The sequence below is a fragment of the Streptopelia decaocto genome, assembly GCF_964273445.1.
Source record: "Streptopelia decaocto genome assembly, chromosome: 20".
Classification (NCBI taxonomy): domain Eukaryota; kingdom Metazoa; phylum Chordata; class Aves; order Columbiformes; family Columbidae; genus Streptopelia; species Streptopelia decaocto.
This window is the reverse complement of record NC_138675.1, coordinates 4,220,136-4,235,612: the sequence shown is the minus strand read 5'-3', so window position 1 is coordinate 4,235,612 and position 15,477 is coordinate 4,220,136. Positions and strand designations below refer to the sequence as shown.

At 45.6% G+C, this 15,477-nt stretch overlaps 1 protein-coding gene across 11 annotated transcripts in view; it reads right to left on the bottom strand.

Annotated features, from left to right (window-relative positions):
- The window catches only part of CASZ1 (castor zinc finger 1), a gene marked incomplete at its 3' end in the record, with an annotated part of 150,419 nt that overhangs the window by 18,184 nt on the left and 116,758 nt on the right, over window positions 1–15,477 (bottom strand). For 8 of the 11 annotated variants that reach the window (XM_082070013.1, XM_082070010.1, XM_082070005.1 and 5 more), the window contains 7 exons: window positions 11,695–11,785; window positions 9,511–9,675; window positions 7,429–7,601; window positions 5,977–6,845; window positions 4,214–4,358; window positions 2,965–3,028; window positions 565–725 (listed from right to left, as the gene is read on the bottom strand). In XM_082070013.1, the coding sequence (XP_081926139.1) occupies window positions 565–725; window positions 2,965–3,028; window positions 4,214–4,358; window positions 5,977–6,845; window positions 7,429–7,601; window positions 9,511–9,675; window positions 11,695–11,785 (1,668 nt within the window). The remainder of the gene's footprint in view (window positions 1–564; window positions 726–2,964; window positions 3,029–4,213; window positions 4,359–5,976; window positions 6,846–7,428; window positions 7,602–9,510; window positions 9,676–11,694; window positions 11,786–15,477) is intronic. The other 3 variants (XM_082070008.1, XM_082070012.1, XM_082070006.1) reach the window with 1 other exon arrangement.

Sequence of the window (15,477 nt, the reverse complement as noted above, 5' to 3'; positions counted from 1 at the left end):
TCTGGGCATGTATGTGCGTGTGTGTGTGGGTGAGTTCTGTACCTGTTCCATTTTCCTTTCAAGCCTCCTTGTCTACAACAAAACAGCAGAAACCATCCCAGTTCCCATATCCCTTGTACTCCTTATTTTGTTTCAGTGGCCTATTCCTATGATCAGAGGAAATGCCACAGCAAGCACTTTAAGGCTTTTGTGACCTGTGCATAATAACTCAACCTGGTCCAACAGGTCTTCTCAGTGCTACAAAAGCCCTGGACTTGCAGATCGGGGACATAAAGAGGAGACTAAGACAAAGTCTAGGGTAACAGTACTATGTGAAGATCTGTGCTCATACGTGGCCTTTCAAGATCCCTTTGCAAAATAATTCTATGTGGACAGATATAGGACATTAACACCTACTGCAGCCAGCCAGGACTGAGGACTACATGCCCTCCAAAAAGTGATCAGTCTATCACAGAATTAAGCCTTTAAATTCAAGAGAAATCTGCATTCAAGTGTGAACTAATGAGCCAGGCACTTTGCAAATGAAATAATTTTCCTCTATTCCCGGTTCCGTGCTCTCCTTACCTGCGCAGGTACATCTTCCATGGCTCAGAGAGCTTCTCCTGGACCAGCGCCTTCACTGCCTTGCCCAAGTGCTGTGTCGGCTCCCCAGCCCCAGCCTGGCTGCCGTCTCCTTCTGTCTTAACATTCAGCAGGTTGCCAAGGCCGGCGCTGGACTTGGACATCTGGAACAAGAAGACAGACGCTGCATGAAGCCCAGGACGCAGCTGTGGACACTGCCAGTCCGGGTGCCCTCAGGACTGTCCCAAGCAAAGCTGCGTCTTCAAAGATTAAGAGAGAAGACAAGAAGTCTGCAGAGGCTGCATCAGCAAAACTCAGTAACACTCACTCTTCTGCATCCTCCACCCAGCTACCCCAAAGTGTGGTGGAAGGAGGGAAATCTTATTCAAGGGGGGAAAAATTCTGGCTCCACTTAAGCTCCTGGAAAATTCTTACTAACTTCAAGAAAGAAATGATGTCACTTTCTCTGCTAAATGGACATTTCCTACACATCCCTGGACTAAAAGAACTGCCTGTGTGAAAGGCTTCAAATAGATTCTACATGGAGACAGTCTAGAGGTCCAGGTGCATGACATGCAGGACAGAAAAAAGAAATTACTCAAGAGTGCTTAGGGAAAACATCTTCTTTTAGAATAAATACACTATTTCCCAGATCACTTCTTGCTTTGTTGTGCTCTCAGTTACCTCCAGTAACAGCAGTGAAATTCACAGCATGAATAACATGCAGGATTGGGCCCAATACTTGCATTATAAACTCCACCCACTTGAGGATCTTGAAGCCCTTTATAAATATCAGTTAATTAAGCCTGACAGCCCCCCCAAATAAACTGCACTACGCTACAGGAGCCCTGGATATTTGAGGCTCTCTTAATGCCCCTGAAGGTAAAGCCCCTGCTGCTATGTGGAGACTGCAGCTCTTTACGGCTGGAGTCAGAAATTCAGGTCGTCTCTTTGCACTGGTATTTGTTGGGCATTCCATTTCTGTAAAGGGTTCTTTTTGCTAGACAAATCATGAAGGATTCCTCCACAAACAGAGGAAGAAACAAGCGCGATGTGTTCTGGGCACCCCGAGCCTGATTCTGCAATCCCTGGTCTTGGAACAGGCTCCTTCCAATCAGCGGGCTCTGTTCTTTGCTGGTTTATGTCATCAGTTAATCCCATTCCTTCTTTAAAAAAGAAACAAACCTGAAGGACCCGTATCTTGTACTACACTTATTTTGCACAACACAATGAATCTTATGCAGGGCTGCACACAAACAAATGTTTATTTCTAAGCATATGCCTAAATCTCATATTCTGGAGATTTTCAAGTGAAGTATCTACTGAAACAGCATTTCTCTGAGCGGGGGCCTTCAGAATGACTCAGGACCCCAGACACAGACTTACTAAATAGACTTACTCACTAGAGTAAAAGCTACATGTTTGGAATCACTAAAGGGACAATATGTAGGAACGAATAAGAAATTAAGTCTAAAAGGGAACATTTAAAACCCCAGTATAACAGAGAGACAATGGAGAAGAGTGGTATAAACACAGAAATTAAACACCGCAGAGAAAAAAAGAGTCATGAAATAAGAGAGAAAGAAAGCGAGAGATTATCAGGCAAAGTCGCTTTGCCCTCTTGAGGGTTCTATGGCCTTGGTGCATGTAACGCCCAGAGCCGAGGGGACGGCAACAGTTATGCCTGTAAAACCTATCACAGCAGAATACTAAAGCATGGCTCAAAGGCTGCCCTGAGCTCTGCTGCAGTTGTATACAACAGCAAAATTAATCTTGGTACAGTAGAATTTATCATGTAAAAGGGAAATATATATTTGAGATGATGTATAATTTAAGGAGAAAGTAAGGAAAAAGAAACCGTGTATTATCCAAAATAAATATTCTAGAACATGGTAAAGGGGGCTCTATTGGACACCATTACTCACACCAGAAAGACAGAAATTGATGATTTTGGCTCAAAACTTCTAATTTTTTTCTTCTTCTCTTTCATAAAAACAAATTATTCTCCTCCCCCTCCCCCAGTGAAATGTTTTTAAGTAAATAAACGAAATGAGTAACTGTAAAAAGAGAGAGAGAGAGAAGTTGCCAGGTTCTGGAAATAAAAATGGAGAGAAAAAAACCCCACAACATCTTTGGGAGCCCTCCTCTGTCTAGGAAGGATAAAAAAAAAGGTGTCAGAGGCTGCAATATATTTCTTCAGCCAGTTCATTAAATTAATTCGTAAGCAGTGGCTCTGAAATTATACCCGATGAAAAATGGTCTCAAAATTTAAATGGTACAAACTCATCTTATTAGAGGCAAAACATTAAAAAACAAACGCATCTCTTCCCCCCCCTCCCCGCCATCGCAGCTTTAATTTCTCTTGGTGGGGGGAATGAAAGGCGTTTGATGGATGGCTCTTACCTTATTCATAAGCGAGGATAAAAGAGATGAATTTGCTGAGACTGTGTGGCCATTTGATTCATTACTGGAACACACAAACCAACAGGGTTTAGTTAAGATGTGCACAGGGACTGTGAGCAGCGAGATTAATCCTTCTCCCTTCAAGCTGCCTCACTCCTCACCTGCTACATCCAGAGGAAGAGAATGATGCCCACCCTCCCCTGGGCAGGCCAAACTCTTCCTTGTGATAGCCAAGATGGAGAGAAAGAAGGTCCTGAGTTTCCAGAATTTAGTTCTTTCAGCTATTAAAAAGTCCAGATCTATTCCTCCAGTGATGGTCCACACCATCACACTCTTTGATTACCCGACTCACAACCCACCCTGTTTTACTCTGTCATCCTGTTAGAACTTTTCAAAAATATGCCACAGAACCAGGGGGATGCTGACAGAAGAACCCTCTGGCAGGGACACAGGTCCCCTCGGCAGCAGAGGAGAAAACCACGCAACAGTCCTGACGGCCACAGCTAAGTGTGCTGAACAGCAGCCTCGGTATTTCATATACATCCGTGACAGCTGTAGCTGACTACAAATGCTGGGGTCCCAAACTGAGGCTCATTTAAACAAAGTACAGCAAGGAATGTATAAAAAGGTCAAAGTGGAGCAGGCTCGCTTATCCCCAGTATCAGTTTCTCTGCAGGTTTTTCCACACACAACAATCCCCCAACACTCCTATTCTTAGTGGAGATTCTGGACAAGTGGGACACACGCTTTGAGAGAGGTGCATTCACATCTCACGGGTGCAAAGGTTCATCACCATAACTATAAGTGAGCATGTGCCGGACCAAGACCACAGTCAGCCCGACACCCAGTTGTTTTGTGTGTCCAATTCCTCGGGAAGGTGCCTCTCTTAGACCTGGTTCAATGCCCTATGACATCAGTGATGTGTGGTGACGTGTGGCACTGGAGCAGCTTTGATCAGCTCCTGATGACAACGTCAGGAATATCTAAGTGAAAGAGAGCTTTCCCAGTGGCTTGTTCTAGAGCAGAGCACAGAAAGTGAGGCTCTTGGCAAAGAGTCAGTAGGTGCATATGAGCCCCAAAAAATCTGGAGAACACACACTTGAGGAGGAGCAGTGAGAGCCTCCCTGCCTCCAGTTTGGGGGCGTCCAGCTCAGCCCCTGTGAAACTGCCTGTCATCAATATGTTGTGTTCTCTCGTATTACAGATACAGGAACTTCTTGCTGGGAAGACCCAAGTGTGCTTCTCTCACCCGTGATCCTTGACGCTCAGGTCCAGGCTGTGCTCCTGCAGGGAGTCCTGGCTGGTGGCAGATGACGATCCCATGGCCTCCGCAGGCTCCTGCTTCACCTGAACTGGATGGAACCGTCCAGGAGCGGCTGGTTGTCCATTCCCTGCTTGAGAAAGACATTGAAATTAAATGAGAAAAAAACAAAAAAAGAAAAATGTAGGTCTAAAATGAGGTTACAATGGCAAATAAGTAAGTTAAATAGCTATCACCAGTGCATAAATGGAAAAAGCAAAGAAAAAGTGTGGGGGGAGGGAAGTGCTGGGATTGTTGGTCAGCGTTTATTGCCAAGCTGACATGATGGGTTCTGACGTCCACTCCAGCGTGGAAATTTTTCAAGTGATAATTATTGCAAAATTATGTCAAAGTTGTCCAGGCTGTGGGCCCTTTAAAGGAGAAGGGCGGAAGGAGCGTGGGGGAGACCTGATTCTCTGCACAAACTGTCATAACTCATTTGCGGGGCTGCCTCTTAAGCGTTTATTAAAGACTCTGTTAATGCTGAGGCAATGTGGCAGCTTTCGACTGCTAGTCAAGCCCCCTTCCTCGTCCCCAATCCCAGCGTTGCCGTAGCGACAGCGATGGCCCGGACTGCGCCTGCCCAGCAGGAGCATCTGCCCCGCCGGGGCTATTGAAGGTGACAGCCAACGGGCCTGGTTCGAACCGCACGACCTCTTGCCACCGCCACCACGCTGGCCCCGCAAAAAGGGGGAATTCTTGCTTTTGGGGGGGGAAGGTTTAGTGCTGAGCCCGTGAAATAAAAATTCAAATGAAAGGAAAGGAAAAAAGAGTGAAGTCGGGCAAACAGGAGAACAAATTAAAGAAAAAAATTAGGCAGAACAGCAAAGAAAAAGGGAGGGAAAAAAAGTTGCTGACAGGAACATGTCTGCAGAGCTTTTTTCCACAATCCCCAAGTGACTGAAATATTAATTTACCCTCCGGCAGTACAGCTGACGGCGAGCTGCTTCTCAGACAGCAAGTGGCATTTTATTAAAAAATAAAGGAAAATAGTTCCCTCAATGACCTTTCTCTGCTTTAGGAAACAATTTTTCAAATAATAATTTTAAAAGTATGTGAAAGTTCCCCTCCCTCTTTAATCAGATCACTTTGTGATCTGGGGGAGAAGGGGACCCTGACAGCACTCCTGTCCTGTGCCTGGAGCAGGAGGATGGGCCCGTTTGTGGACTGTACCAACACTATCACTGAACCACAGCGGGGACAAGAGCTGGAGCACAAAACCAGCCCCCCAGAGCAGAAAAAGAACTGGCAATGAGCTACAGGATCAACACCACTAGGCCCAGCCAAAACTCGATACCATCTGCAGAAGAGAGCTTAGGCTGCAGTATAGCTTGCAAGTATTGACCAAGCTTTTTCTTCACTTCCATTTTTAATACAGTGCCTCTCTCTTTTCAGTCTACAGCAAACTAGGTAAAAATACATGAAACACTCTTCCTTTGGATCTGGTAGGAGCCTACTCCATTTGTGGGCAAAGCTGCGTTTCCTGCCTCTGTTCCGGCCACGTGGGCATAGCCGGTCTCCATGGAAACCTTGTGAAGACTGCCCTCTTCAAGGGTTAACTGGACGCAACAAAATTTATTCTCCCATTTATGTTCCTTTACCACCTCCTCCCCACCTCCAGTCCCATGGAGGGAGGTCCCACTGACTCCTCTCCAGGCCAGCAGGCCCTGCTCTTCCTCCCACCACTAGCACAACCCATGAGGGTAACTCACCTGCTTCAAGGGCCACAGATGGTTTGAGTGCAGCTGCTGCCAGCCTGGCCATCATAGGAGAGATTAATCCCTTGCTAGCAGAGATCCTTTCCATTATAGATGCTGCTGGGGCTGGAGAAGAAGTAGCTGCAGGGTCACCAGATCCTGAAATGGCCTGGGATGAGGAATCTGTAGGAGCAGATGATGTCGGATTGGTGCCAGAAGAACCAGCGGTCATCAGATTAGTTGAGCTGGCAGAAAGCGGTGCAGAGACCCGGCTGGGGATGATGGGGAAGAAGGATCCAGGTGTTCCAGGAAGTGCTGAGTTGGAGAGGGCCAGGGCCAGGGGTATATTGCTGGGCAGAGCCTGGGAGAGCAGGCCCGAGATCTTGGTGGCTGGTGTCATGCTGTTGGCAGACTTGCTGGCCTGCGAGGAAGCCAGCTCAGCAGCAGACGTGGGTGTAGCTGGGACTATGAGAGAAACGGAAGACTGTTGACTGGTGGGGGAGGCACTCAGGCTGGAGTTCTTCGAGCTCATAGCGGAGAAGTCAATAAGGTCATCATTACTGGACTCCTCTTGCTCATTATCCTTGGACCCCAAGAGAGAGGTGGGCAGGCCCAGCACTCCTGAGCTCCGGATGTGCCGTCGCTCGTGTTTGCGTTTATGGGAGGTCATCTGGCTGGTGGAGGTGAAGGTGAAGCCACAACCTGCCCTTATGCAGTGGAAGTGGTTGGTGGCCTTGCTGTAGACACAGCCTTCATACTTGCATTCCTCATACTTGTAGAACTTCTTGAAGCCGTCCTTGGCATAGGCATCATCTTTGATGTGGTAGCTCTTGTGCTTCTCAATGTCACACTTGTTCTTGAAGGTGAATGTGCACCCAGGTCGCCTGCAAGGGCATCAAGGAGGAGAGGGAGGTTGGCTATGTGGGCTAGGAGCATGGTAACATGGAGATGCAGGCACCCACCACTGAAAGTTCCAACTAAAACAGAAGCTGAAGGGGACTAAGGTACAAACTGTGCTTTCCTACTCTTCCTGAGAACATCGGAAATCAATAGAAGAGCATTTGTGTACAGAAGGCAGAGTCTGGCCCTGAAAGGGATGAGCAGGCTGACCGCTGGCTGGAGAGAACTCTAGCATGGAAGTGCCATTAGCAATATATTAAAGGCCTGCTTCAGTCAGACTCTGAAGAGCACTGTGATCTCTTTCCCAAATGACTCCAGGATGTATTTTCTAGTACAGTTTCCTCAGATCACAGAGAGGCCACTCTTGCCTTCAGAGTGGTCTATGGCAAGATTCTGGAAATCACATCTGCCAAGGAGCATGAGTTCGGTCTCAAGAGCAGCACTGAGACATTCACAGCAGAGAAAATCAAGTCCCTGTGTGTACTCCTCAATTTACAATTTGGCAGTAGGAGGCAAACAGACCACACAGCTCTGGGGCAGGATCCCTCCCCTTCCCCGCTGTCTCACCTGCAGTGAAAGTGGGTGGTTTTCTGCCCGTAGAACTGGCACTCCACAGTGCCGCAGTCCTCCGTGGCGCGGAACCGCTGAAAACCATCATTGATGAGCTGAGTGTTCTTCTTGTGAAAGTTCTCATGGGTCATCACATCAGAGGTGCTTGTATAGACCTTGTTACAACCCACCTACACCAGGCCAAAACAGGGAGTCAGTCATCAGCACAGCATTTTAACAGCCTACCATTATTACCAGCAATAACAAACACGTGTGCAGCACACATACGTTTAATAGTTCCATTTGTGCACTTCTCCTAGGAGTATTAAGTCATCACTTTAATCCCCAATATAAAGACTGATGGATCAGTTGTGGGGAAAAATACTCAAAAAAACCCACCAAAAAAACTCTCTGGGCATGAAACAGGAAGAAAAGAAGGGGAGGATGCAAAGGAATAAAAGACCAGCTACAGAAAATCATGCCTGCTTAGGGAGGCAGTAAGCAGGGTTCCTGCTCTTAAGGAGAAAACAACACCGACATTACTTTTTGTTATTTTGGAGCAACATGGAACAAAGTAGGACTTTCACCTAGCTGGGGAATACAGAATTGAGTGGGAATGAGTTATTTACCTCTTTAGTCCTTCTAGGAGGTAAGGCAGGGTGGTACAACGTAAGGATAACCTTTTGAACTTGTTACATCGGGGTTTAATTCTAGCAAAGCATAAACCCCTATGTTCAGCTCATCTTAGCAAACTGGTGACTCTTTTTCCCCATCACTGTGCAAGGCTACTGCTTCAATAATTTGAAACTCGTGCAGCAAATGGGAATGGTGTGACGAGGACGGAATGCTGCAAACCTGCCTTCCTCTGGGTAAAGCGGGCAACTTTGCCATATTGAGTAAAAAAACACTGGAATCTGAAAACGTCCTCGGCCCTGCTGAGGGAGGATTTTTTTTCCTTCTCTAGCACAACGTGTGCCAATGCCTGCACCATCTCAGAAGTGAAGAGAACGAAAACACCGCCTCTTAATTCAGCCCAGGTTGATTCAAACAGGCAATAACAAAACCCATGACAAATACCCAGAAAAAAAAAAGGATCTCCAGCTATTTCCAATATAAAAGAGCCTCTCTCTCTCCACACTGACACCTTGAAAAAAGACAGACCCTGCATGGCATTAAAAAAAAGAATTAAACAAAAACCTCCTTAGGAATAATTTGCAATGCAGCTCTTGGTGCTAAAGCCTAAAAAAATGTCAGTTTATATAAACAACTAACTGAATTTTATCCACACCAATTATGGACATAAAGAAAAAAACCCCATGAGATGGATGGCACAAATTCTGCCATTTAAGCAGTATTTTCTTTAATTGGGAATTTATATTCAGACACCTTTCCTGTAAGACACTGCTTACATGGGCATTATTTTACTGGAAGACAGTGGGCAGAGGATGGAATTATCCATATATAGTTGTGTCAATGAGGGTCTCTATTCAAACTCGGAGTGACTTAAAGCTGTGAAACATTCCTTGTGCTCTAAAAAAATTAAACAAATCTCATCCTGGTCAATTGAAGAAAGTGAACAATCAATATTACAGAAGCATAACAAAAAATGTCATCAAAAGAAAGTCACATGAAGTTCACAATTTATCAAATGTTGTAAGCACATACTCAAACCAACCCCTATTCAGGACAGTACTTGAGTGCATGCCTAACATTTAAGTATGTGCTTAAGCCTCATTGACTTCAGAAAGCTTACCTGATTCCAAGTTAAACATATGCTGAAGTCTATCCCAGCAAAGCATTTAAGCATGTGATTAAGGCCTTGTGACTTTAACTGGGGTCTTAAACTGTTGGGATAGGGCAGGAAGAGAGATCTGAGTTTTCAGGGCACAAAAGCTTTCACCAAGGGCTGCCTGATTACTGTGTTTTAACTTCGGCACATTGTCACCCCCTTGCCTCAGGGCAGCCCCTTGCTCTCTAACAAGAAGTGCTGGGCTGCCAGAACTCAAGAATCCTTTCAGTCCACCCCAAAAAGGACCCAGCTCAAACAGTGGCTCTTGTTTTGCCTGGCGGGCTGCCCTCTGTTCCCGGTCCAGCGGTTACCTGCATGCAGTGGTAGTGTGTGCTTTTCCCGTTCAGGTGGCAGCCGTGATAGTACACGCTGCAGTCATCCAAGGGGCTGAAGCGCATGAAGCCGTGCTGGAGGGAATTATCACGTTTCTTGTGCATGTTGTAATGCCGAATCACATCCTGTTTACTAGTGAATCTCTGGAGAGATACAGAGACAGACAGTGAGACACGTGATGGGAGTGGGTGGGTGGCAGGGGTAGTTGTTGTTGTTAAGAAACTTATGGTACCAGGAGTTTAAAGCTCAGCAGTAATCACCCCAAGAGAGCCAGACTGAAGAGTTGTGTGCATGTATCTTCTTGGTGAAGTATATACAGGTGAAAAGTTGTGAACGTGACACTGGGGTGACGTCCAGAATATGCTCCCTGCAGCTTTAAGATTGCAATTCTTCTAACATAATTTTAGCTGCTACTATCTCAAGAACTACTATAGTTAGAAAGCAAACCAGTGAACTAAACAGCCTACAAGAGTAATCCAGGCTTCCAGAGCACCCACTGTAGTGGTTTGCGAGACACTGGCTGCCACATTCATGTCAGACTAGAAACTGTGAAAGACACTCTGCTCTTTTATAGTATTTTCCTATTGCAAGTCTTCTTCCTCCCCTACAAGGTAGGACAAATTAATTAGGAAAACAGGGACACAGAACTTTCTTCCAGTCACAGAAAAAGATGGTAGCAGATCTTAGAGCTGCATCTGTATGACCAGAATATCCTTCTCACCCACCTGCTTGAAGTAACGAAGGGGTACCCCACTGGCAGAGCAGGCTAAGTGCCTTCAAAATGAAGGTTTTCATTTCTATTTCCCACAGATATCAATATTTAACAGTGAAGGTGGGAAAGTAAATCTGATTTTTTTAAAAAAATAAATCAGTATCTATTTATTTTGAGGAGTAATTGAAAAGGCCTGTATTCTAATGTTTAACAACTTTTCTAGTCTCCCTCACAGGAAACAAATGATTATCGCTTCCACTCTTTCCTCCTATAATATCAATCCTGATCAATCTCGTTGGTATTGGCACAGGAATATATGGATATCGATTTCAACAGGAATCCCTCGGAGGCTGGAGGTATGATTTCCCAGGGCGTACATACAGGATTGCTATTGCCAATCATCGTTAATTTGTGCCCACTTATTACAGAGCGTTACTTATTCTAAAATATATCTCAGCCATAAAATAATTTGCATTTTAAAAAGCAGCCTAAATCCTTATTCCCTGCGAGACCAGACAGCTCCTTTGCAAGCAGCTTCTAGACTCCTTAGGAAATAATCATGAGGCCAATCATACTAATAGGTTTTTCTGTCTTTCCACCCTTTGTGTTTCTCTCTTTCTGGTGCAGAGATATCCATGTCACAGTTGGGACAGACTCAACTCGATTACCAAATGCTGGGCTAAGAGGACCACTATATGCAGACAAACTCTCCTTTGATCAATAGAAACCCACAGTCAAGCTCAGCAGATCCAGATCAACTTCCTACGCTGTGGTCAGACTCATTCCTCTGAGACCCAAAGGTCTCCTGGGGTAGAGCTGAAGTGGTGACTGATGCACAGTCGAGGCAAACTCGGGGATTCCCACTTAGACACGCAGCCTGACCACAGAAATGGCAGTGTCAAACTCAGACCTGGGAAGAGGGTAAACAAACACAGCACGGGACTCGGCTGGCTTGACGTCGCTACCCTGGCAGTTCTCCCAGTCATGACAGCATCCCACATGCTCCTGCCCCCACCTCTCCCCACAAATCCCAGCCTGCTGCTGGTCTTATTGGGTGTTTTGTTGCAGATACTGCTGCTACAATGTCACTCAGGCAGCAGGAGGGAAAGAGACAGACTAACAGATCAGCATTCCCTCGTTTCAGGCACAATTTGTAACACAGCAGAATTTATTCCCTTGGTTTCACTGGAGTAGTTCCCACTGACTTGAACTATCTATATTCTGCTCTTCATTACAGTGGTCTGGGTTTGGTTAAATGGTGTTGGATTGGATTAAATGGGAACAAAATAGGATCTTAGTAAGTTCAAAATATATCTTGCCCTCTTTCAGAGTGGAAAAGTGAAGAGGTGTGTGTGTGCATGGCGGGGGAAAGCACAGGAGGACATTTCCCCTAGGTTGTACTCCTTTAATATTCAGGTAGCTGTGCTAATAACTTTTACTATCTTTTTACCTGGTAGTTGCACTCTGGGTCAAGGCAGTGGTAATGTTCTCGATACTGGTATGCACAGTGTATATGTCCACAGTGCTGACTGCCAGAGAACCTGCAAACATGAGAGAAGGACAGAAAGAATGAATGAAACCGCATCCCAACACTAGTGCCTACAGGTAAGGTACAAATATAAGTCCCATTCCTGCTTTCACTCCACGTGTTTATGGCATTAAACCCCATCTCCTTTATCTCCTCCAAGGATGGTGATCCACCCACCCTCCTCTTCTTGTTTGTCACTATTTAAAGGTGCTTCTTGAGCAGGATCATTCAGGTCTTGTACAGCCCTAATCTGTCTTTCCCTTTGAAATTCATCACCATTATCTAAGATGCTTACTTGGGGAAGAGTAAGAAAGGAGGGATCTTTGAATTAAATATCATACAATTCTAAAATTCTTGTATATGAGTTTAGATACCACAGCAGTGAGTTCCAGAATCCCCTATGCCAGAAGGAGACAAATAAGCATTGGTCAAATACGGATTCTAAATTTTAGGTATACATCCATCTAGCAGGACCTCAGAAAAGCTCAGGCATTTATCTGTTTGTACAATTTATGTCTCAGGATGTATTTTTAATCACAGTATGGTGTTACACTACAGAGAGGATTGCAAACCAGTGGATTAGATGGTAAACGACACAGAGAGAAGATGATCGCGGCAAGATTATATAGGAACTTTCAATAAGATGGACAGATCAATGGAAAGATAAGCAAGATGGATCAACAAGAACAGAACGAAGCGTTACAGGCTGACCATCTTGTCCCTGCATCTTCTCCCATGCATGACAGCCCTGCTAATCATTAGTTTCCATGTGGATACAGTATTTGCTCACAACAAAAAGCAGTGCAATGCAAAAGAACGGGGTTTTCAGCCTGCCTTCAGTGCAATTAAAAGTAGACACAAGAAGCAGCAGCCAACAACATGCACCTAATCTGTTTCTGCAGGCCACCACTGAGCATTCCACACAGCAAATCTGGAGACTCCTGAAACACCGGCTGGAAAAAAACCCTAGAAAGGCCATAGAATATCTACATACAAACAGACAGTGCACAGAATGTACTGACAGACAGACATATCAGTAATTGGCAAAAGGGGATGATCCAGTAACAGGCTAATCAGTGCAATGAACTCTCTGATGTATACTCTATAGGACCCTGGAAGAGCTGAAGAGCTTGAAAGCGAAAAGCAGTGGAGAGAAGGAGACTCAGAGGGGAAACATTCAAAGATAAAGTACCATCTGCTCAAAGGTTCCTCAAAGGTTCCTCACGTCACTTAGTGCTAAACACAGCAGGAGTGCATACGATAAAGGGCATGGGAGAGAAACAAGGAAGGGCAACGGATAAGAAGAAAAAATGAGAGGAGTGAGGGTGTCCTGGGGCAATCAAGGAATTGGGCAGGAGCAGGGAAGACTATGGATTGTCATAAGGTGAGGTAACACTAAGCTACAGGACAGAAAAAGTCAGGATGAAAAGCCGTACTAAATACGGCATTTCTGAAGCACAGTAAGGAAGAGGAGGTCAACTGTGGAGACAGCAGGGCCTCTAGGAGATGGAAAGGGGACTTAATTGACAGAAAAGATAGACATTGCTAAAAAATTAAATGACTTCTTTGCCTCAGCATTCACAAAGGGAGACAGGGACAGATGCCAGGAGCAGACATGCCTTTCCCTGGGGAAGGAGAAGAAATACTGCAGGAAATCAGGATCACGTCAGAACAGGTGATTGAGAAACTGGAACAAACCTCAGCAGCGGAGAAGAAACAAACCACAAGGCAAACAGCGAGGCTGGCTGCACAAACAAAGGTGTGGAGCTGAAAGCAGAGGAAGCAATTCCTGCTCACCGCCTGGGCAACTGCGAGGCTCGTACAGGGCACAGGCAGCACTGAGTCACCGTGGCATTAGCCAGGTACACACAGCTCGGCAGCAAATCGAACCAACTGGTCCTGCTAGTCCGGGGCTTTATGTGAACAGCTTTAAAGGAAAGAAACTGCTCTGCGGAAAGTTTCCTCCCTGAAAGGGGAACGCGAGAGCAAAGGGCTGGAGAGCTGTGGAGGCCAGGCAGGGTGCGGGGGAAGATAAAGACCTCACTGACAAATACACATATTTGAAACAAACCAGTCCAAAATACTATCAAAAGTGAGGATGCAAAATGACCAGCGATGCTAACTGCAACAAAAGGGCCAGACACGGAAGAGATCTGACTGCTGGGATGAGTTACTTGCTCCTAGCAGGAGTAACTCATGGACTCAGGTTTAAAAGCAAGAGCCAAACAAGCACTTGAGGCTCCTGCCCTCCCTTCCACGCGCCGCGGACAGTGTGTGTGGTGTCTGCAGCGCAGGAAGGGAGAGGCAAGTGTTCACCAAACCCTGTGCTCGGGGAAGGAGGGAAGCAGCAAACACAGCACAGCGGGGAAATTCTGCTCTCTCAGCCGGGAAGGTTAGGCTCCTAAAGGGTTATATTTATCCTGTGTTTCTTCTGACACTTGAAACAGTTCAAAGCTATGAATTTTTAAAGCACAGCATCTGTTTAGCTTTTTCATAACAGGAAAGCTTACACCCCACACACTTACTTACACGCATACACACGTGCACATTTACATGCACATACTCTAAGGTACATCAACACCCCTCTTAATTTACATGAGCGTACCCACAATTTCCATGCACGTGATCAGACACAAACACACCTGAAACAAGGAAACTCACAGACCATTTATTCACACTGATATGCAAATCCAAACCCCTAAACTGTCCACACAGGCACACAGCTTCATTTTCACCAGAACAACCCCCTCCCCCTTCCCTTACTTTAATCACTTCACTTTTTTTTTTGGCCAGAAAGAACTAGTCTTGATCTGGCAAGAGTTAGAAAGAAAAACCAAGAGAAATAAATAATAATAAAAATAATAAATAAAGAAGTCAGCAAGCTTAGAGAGTGTTTACAGACTCATTACCCTGTAACGATGATATGAAAGAAGGAAGAAAAAAACCCACCCCAATTACAAGGGGGGAGGAAACCCACACAGAAATAAATATTTAAGCAAGTGCTGCCAGAAGCACCATCTGCTGAGGCACTAATAATAATAATAATAATAATAATTTTTTCTGTGGTCTTTTTTTTTTAATTATAAATATATGGGGGGTGGGGGAAACAACCCAACCCAAACTAGCTAAGTAAGAGGTTTTGTTTTGTTGTGTGAGATAATAGATTATCCCTGGGCAGCTTTTGGCAGTGGCTTTGGCAAACTCATTAAGCTAATTATGCAATACAGACACAGAGTGTCGTGCCTCTCTCCCCCCACCCCTTGATTTTAAGGCTTTAAACTGTTTTTAAAATTGTGTGTAAATTGAAGGGAAGTGGCTGCGCTGCCAACGGGCGGCTTGCGGAGCTTTTTGAGCAGGATGTGGTGTCCCTTAGCGATCTCACAAGCCTCCCCCAGTTACCTGCCTGACCCAGGGGAAGGGGCTTGCACAGTGGATGTGGGCGAAGTGTTTATACCGTTCTCTGCTTGAGAGGGAAATCGGGGACACAAAGGGTGGCATCTCCTCTCTCACTGCAACACCGGCAATCCCTGCAGCCTCAGCAACAAAAAGGGCGCTGTTCCTTCTGCCTCATGCAAAACTGGGCTTAAACCCCACTGCTTTCAATCCTCTGCTCTCCCAGGAGGCAGTGAGTTGCCACATGCACTATAGGCATCGCTGCTTGAGGAGCTGCAACTGTCCTCTTTCCAGGGGGTCTTCTGCCCCCTC